Source organism: Leishmania donovani, chromosome 25, assembly GCF_000227135.1.
Source record: "Leishmania donovani BPK282A1 complete genome, chromosome 25".
NCBI lineage: Eukaryota > Euglenozoa > Kinetoplastea > Trypanosomatida > Trypanosomatidae > Leishmania > Leishmania donovani.
Genome location: NC_018252.1, coordinates 412,830 through 418,951, shown reverse-complemented (window position 1 = coordinate 418,951; position 6,122 = coordinate 412,830). Strand labels below are relative to the sequence as shown.

General features: G+C 60.9%; 2 protein-coding genes across 2 annotated transcripts; both read left to right on the top strand.

The window, feature by feature from the left end:
* Positions 1-1,195: 1,195 nt before the first annotated feature.
* Positions 1,196-2,386, top strand: LDBPK_251140 (DNAj-like protein; the record flags this gene model as incomplete). Its single annotated transcript, XM_003861396.1, has 1 exon — positions 1,196-2,386. The coding sequence occupies one exon, from the start codon at positions 1,196-1,198 to the stop codon at positions 2,384-2,386; it is 1,191 nt and encodes a 396-aa protein (XP_003861444.1).
* Positions 2,387-4,397: 2,011 nt separating this feature from the next.
* LDBPK_251130 (MGT2 magnesium transporter) lies at positions 4,398-5,639 on the top strand (the record flags this gene model as incomplete). Its single annotated transcript, XM_003861395.1, has 1 exon — positions 4,398-5,639. The coding sequence occupies one exon, from the start codon at positions 4,398-4,400 to the stop codon at positions 5,637-5,639; it is 1,242 nt and encodes a 413-aa protein (XP_003861443.1).
* Between the last annotated feature and the right edge of the window lie 483 nt (positions 5,640-6,122).

Below are 6,122 nucleotides of genomic sequence, written 5' to 3'. Positions count from 1 at the left end.
GTTTCCAAAATGTGTGTGCTATTCCTTCCTTCCCCGTTCATTCACCGTCCCCCCGCGCCGCCCCGCCCCGCCCTGAGGGGGCAACGGCAGGGTACGCTCAGCGCCAACCCCATAGAAAGACCAAAGAGGCAAACAAAGAGCAGCAACAGGTCCGCAACGAGCGACAGCGAGCGTGAAACGTTGACACCCACACCCGCGTAGGGGCAGCGACCGACGACCCATGTGCGGCCGCATCGACTGTGCCCAAAAAGGTGAGCGTGAATGGGGGTGGAAGAGGCACGAGCGTGTCCAAAGGCTGGGGATAGGTGCGCCAGCGTACCTGTGCAGCTGGTGCTGCCAACCATCAGCCCACTCCGTCACCCAGAGTTTCCTCGTTCCCACTCCCTTGGGTGCTCCTCCGCGCAACGCCAGTCGTGTCTCCTCTCCCCCCTCTTCTCGCCCGCCGCAGAGGACAACAACGCACTCGTCGCTTTCCATTCCTTGCCAAGCACATGCAACACGCACGCATCCCTGCACACGCCTTCGTGTCCTTCTCTTGTCTCCTCCTCTTTGGCCACGTCGTCGTATCGTTTTTCCTGTGTGTGCGCGTGTGCGCATGTCTCTCTCATTGCACGCGTGGGACCTCGACAAATTGCCTCATCACCCAGCAGGCCCTGAACACACACACACACACACACACATAAAGGTACGCACAGACGCACACATAGACAGCTTGCCGCACCCCTCGCACCCCCTCTTCTCCTCACTATCCACTGTGGCTGCGTCTTCTGTGATACCCCCTCACTCCCCTCTCCCTCTGTCTCCCGCTGCCCTTCTGGGCGCCCACCGTGCACACTCGAACACAGCGGCAGTCGTGGGGGTGTGGGGTGCACATAGGTGACCCTCAAGAGCACATAACATATTCTTTTCCTCCCTCCCGAACAGACGCACTCATCCGCCTCTAACGTGCTCAGCGCCTTGTGTGGAAGTACGACGACGACGACAGGACGACTGAGGTAGCTTGGCGGAAAATCGTTGCCAGCTCCTTTCCTCGCCGTCCCCTCTCCCCTCTCCCCCCTTCCCCTCTCCCCCCTTCCCCGGGCGCATCTCTTCTCTTTGCCACGCGCTCGTCATCGTTCCTTCCGTGCTCGTGCTCTTTCCCTTTCCCTGGACTCATCCCTTTCGTTTTCTTGCGTGGACGGAATCCCCTCATACGATGCGAGGCCGGCACATAACACGGGTGGTGGCGGCGTTGCTGGTCCTGGTGTGGGTGGCGGCCTTCGTTGCGGAGGTGCCGGTGCACATGGCGGGTGCTGCCGATCCGCGTGACGAGGACGCGAAGGCCGTCGATGCCGTGCTACGACTGCCGGAGGACGACTTCTACGCCGTGCTCGGCCTTGATGAGGCACGGGAGGATGCCACCGAGCGCGATATCAAGAATGCCTTTCGGCGGCTTTCAAAGAAATACCACCCCGATGTCGCCACTGGCGATCAGGACTCGTACCGCCTCGTGTACCAGCGAGTGCAGCGCGCATACGAGATCCTCGGTGACCGCCGCAAGCGCAAAATCTACGACATTCTCGGCATCGATGGTGTGACGAGGCTGGAGAAACCGCAGCAGCAGCAGCAGCAGATGAACCCCTTCTTCGCCTTTTTCGGTGTTGGCCAGCAGGCCGACGCGGAACGCGGTAAGGACATGGAGCTGCTGATGGTGGTGCCGCTCGAGGACGTCTACCGCGGCGCTGCCCACACGTCCAGGTTTGCCAAGCGCAAGATATGCCGTGCGTGCAAGGGCACCGGCGCGCGCAGCGGCGAGGACGTGGTGAAGTGTCCACACTGCCAGGGCCGCGGCCGCCTGGTGCAGCGAGTGCAGATTGCACCCGGCTTTGTGCAGCAGATGGAGCAGGTCTGCCCGCACTGCCAGGGCAAGGGCACGCATGTGGCGCACATGTGCCCGGTGTGCCGTGGCAAGATGGTGCTCCCTGGAGAGGCGGTGCTGAGCGTGGACATCGAGGAGGGTTTACCGGAAGGGCACGTGCTGACGTACGAGTTAGAGGCGGACCAGGCACCTGGCCAGGTGCCCGGCGACGTGCTGCTGACGGTGGTCAGCGCGCCGCATCCGGTGTTCCGTCGCAGTGGCAACGACCTCTACGCAAACGTGAGCATCACGCTGAAGGAGGCGCTGCTAGGCTTCAAAAAAACCTTCACACACCTGGATGGACACAATGTGGAGCTGCACTGGGACGGTGTAATGCAGAACACGCAGCAGGTACGCATAGCAGGGGAAGGCATGCCGCGGCATCACGTGCCATCTGAGCGGGGCGACCTCTACATCACTTATAACGTGCTGCTGCCCGCAGCGTTGACGGCGGAGCAGCGTGCGCTCTTCCAGGAGCACTTCGCCTAGCGGGTGTGTGCGTTTGTCTGGTGAGGAAGGCGCGAAGAGACCCCGTGTTCTTGCTGACGTGGAAGAGGGATGCAGGATGATGTGTGGTGGTGATGGTGGTTGGGAGCGGCTTTAAACATCAGTGCGGCCAGCGGCATGCAGCGCGTTCTACGGGGATTCCTCTCTGTTTTCTGTCGTCGCGTTATATATATATATAGATACATCTGTATATTGGCTTTGCCACTACGGTTGTGCGGCTGCCGAGTCCCTTCTGTTCGCTCCCCCTCCCTTCCCCTCCCCTCCCCTCCTTCTCTGTTGCCGTCGCTGCTGTTGTTGCGTTGATGGTGATTGCATCATTATCGTTGTCGGTGGCGTCGTTGTCGCGAACTTTAGTGTGCATGACGCACACGCGCACGTGCGCAGGCGTGCACTCGTCGTGTTTTCTTTCATTTTGTGGGCTTCCTTTGTTCCGTCTCGTCCCTGTGTTCTTTGTTGTTGCTCTCATCCGGCTGTGTGGCCCGTGTGGGCGTGCGTGCGGCGCTCTCCTCGTGCTGCTATGGCGGTACTCGAGAGCAGGCATGCGAGAGGACGCGGCGGCGCCTCGCCTCGCCGCCGCCGCCGCACTGCCATTCCGATGCATCTCTCTTAGCTTTCTTCACCTATGTGCGTATGTGTCTGTTTTTTAGCAGAGCAGTAGGGGTGGGGTGATGCGCAGCCGGCGGCTGCCGCCGCACGTGGGGATTGGAGACGACCGTCTGGTCTGCAGACGCCAACCAGCATCCTGCCATGAGTAAACCGGCGGCAAACAGCTCCCCGCGTCTCCTCGCCAGCCGCTCCGCCTACCACCGCTCTTCTTCCGCACACGTTCGTTCTCCATCTCGTTCCCTTGTACGTGATGTGCACGCTTACACACGCGGCTCCGCAACAGCGCTCGGCGGATGCGGATGCTCAGGCACGGGTTCGACAGATGAAAGCGGGGGCACCGTTGCAACGACGAGCCGAGAAAACAACATGGACCGTGTTGTGCGGATGTACTCCAGTAATGCATACATACCGCTTGAATGTGGCGGCAGTGGCGATACATCGCTTGAGTAGCGAAGTACGAAAAAGGCAAACGGAGGTTGGTAAAACACAAGAGCCCCACGGCGGCACACGCAGTCAGCTCAGAGGTCATGGGCTATCGAAGGACGGTATTGCGGATGAGCTTCACGTGCCTTATGCACACGCTTCGCGCAGCAGGCGATACCTGTCGCGCGGCCACTGATTGTTGTTACCCCCCCCCCCCCACCGTCCTCACCAGTTATGACGTCGAAGGCAGCATCAACCCCATACCGTTATCTATCCACTCCACACTCGCTCTTTCCTTCTCCACTGTTGCCTATCCTTCAATATCCACACAATGCACGAACGACTCTATGACCGACAACGCAAACCCTCATCTTCCACCTACACACTCCGTCCTTCTTACTCGGTACATCACCTGCCAGTGGTGCCCGCACCCCGCTGTATACGCTTTCCTTCTCGCTCTCGCTCTCACTTTCTTATGCTGTGACCCCCCTGTCCTCTCTTTTCCCGCATTCGTTGTACGTTTTCTTGTTTCTTGTTTTCGTTCCTGTTTTAAGTCTCTCCGACTGTTCCATCTTCCCTCCCGCGTGTCCGTCTGTACATGTGTGATCCGTTACGGATGTGAGATGGACGTGCTTCGGCGACGATTAGCTCTCTAGTCGTCCCACCACACTCCCCTCCTCTTTCCCGCCCGCGTCTGCGTTGCGGAACACGCCACAAGGCCGACACACGCACATACTCTGCCCTGTCGCTAACCGGACCCGTGTAGTCATCACTACTGCCAAGCACCCCCGAAGATACACCTCCTTTCGTTTCTTTGGCTTGATCGTTATCAGGACAGCCCCCTCCTCGCACGTCACCTTCGCCGACCGCCATAAAGGACAGCGACTGGGCAAAACGTCCGCACCGCTATACGCAAGCTAAAGTACGAAGAACGGACACTCAGACTACCCCCCCCCGCTCCGCCATGATGCGCTCCAAGCTGGACGGCGTCACTTCTGGCGTCGCTGAGGCACACCAGTTGTCGCCGCTCGTCGCCCGCCAGCGCTACCTCACCGTCAACCGCAGCGGCGGCTCCTTCTGGTTTGTGCGCAAGGACGTGATGCTGAAGAACTTGCAGGTGAGTCAGGACAGCACTCTCTGGCTGGACGTGGAGGGCGAGACGCCGGAGGAGCGCCGTGCCATCCTGAATGACCTTCCGTGGCGCGTGAACATCCCGTCGGCGGTGCTGGATGCTGTTGCGAGGCCGACGGAGAGTGACGTGGTGGAGCTACAGCCGAGCCTGGCGCAGTACGCTCACGGTGTGCTGAGCTGCGCCATCAATCCGCTGTACGACACCACCGATGAGACCGCCGCGGTTGACGAGGACAACTTCAGCGGCGAGGCCTTCGACGCCGCTCGTGGCTTTGTCTGGTGCTCGGTGCTCATCACGGACACGCTGATCGTGACGATGCACGACAAGAGGTTCCTCGGTCTGGAAGAGGTGGTGCGGGCCCTGGAAATGCGCATGAATCCGATGGACACGACCAGCCTCGGGAACAGCGTGCTCACGCCGAGCATCGTCTTCGCCACGCTGGTCGCGTACTCCAGTGAGATGATGCTGCCGGACCCGACGACGCTACTGAGTGAGGTGGACTGCATCGACGAGATGGTGCTCCTCATCGCGCCGGGCGTGCGTGACCAGCCGGACCTGCTGCGGCGTATTGCCCTTCTGCGCCGCCGCATCTCCTCCTTCCGTGGCCTGCTCTACATGAAGGAGAAACTGCTGCGCGAGTTGGTGACGCCCTCCATGCGCGGCAGCTTCGTCGCGTGTGACATGGTGCACGTCATGCCCATCTACAAGGAGGCGCTGGACAAGAACACGAAGATGGCGGACCGCCTCGACGACGCGCGTGACATCTTGAATCAGGCGAACCTGAACTTCGTGACGGGTGTGTCGATGCGCATGTCGCAGAGCTCGGCGAACATGGACTTCAAGATGCAGATCCTCAGCCAGGTCGCCGTCATCTGCCTGCCGCTAAATCTCCTGGCCTCCATCTTCGGCATGAACTGCAAGGTGGCGTGGCAGGCCGATGACTATCCCGACCTGAGAGCCTTCTGGGGCATTGTCGCTCTGATGGTGGCGTGGGTGCTTGTTTGCAGCATCCCGACGATCCGCCATATCCTGCGCGGCAACGCCGCCAAGGCTATTGTCCCGACGGACAGCTAAGCGGGCCGCGCACGGAGTGGGTGGGTGCGCCTGCATGTGCTTACATGAACCGTGCCGCTAGTGGTGGCCGCCTTGCCGTTCAAGTGTAGTGCCTTCTGACTTAATTTCTTAGCACGCGTGTGCGTGCCAACCTTATTCCTCCTATGTGTCATCGCACGGCCGTCGCCAACCTCGTCGTCCTCCTTTGTTCCTCCGACCTCCGCGTCCAAAAGAACAACACGACGTACGCACTCAGCTCCCCCCTTCCCAGAGGGTTGGCGCGCAGGGTGCCGTCATGCACGCGCAGCGTCAGCAGCCGGCGCTCCCTCCATCCCCTCGTCTTCGTTAAAGCGCGCTCTTCATACTGCCCCTTCTTCCCTCTCCCGCCGCCTTCGCGGCGTGGCGGTTGCCCCAGCCCCTTTTTTCGGCTAGGGCGGGTCCGGGCCCTGCTCGCCGGCTGAGGGTTCGGGCCCCGCTCGCCGGCTGAGGGTTCGGGCCCTGCTC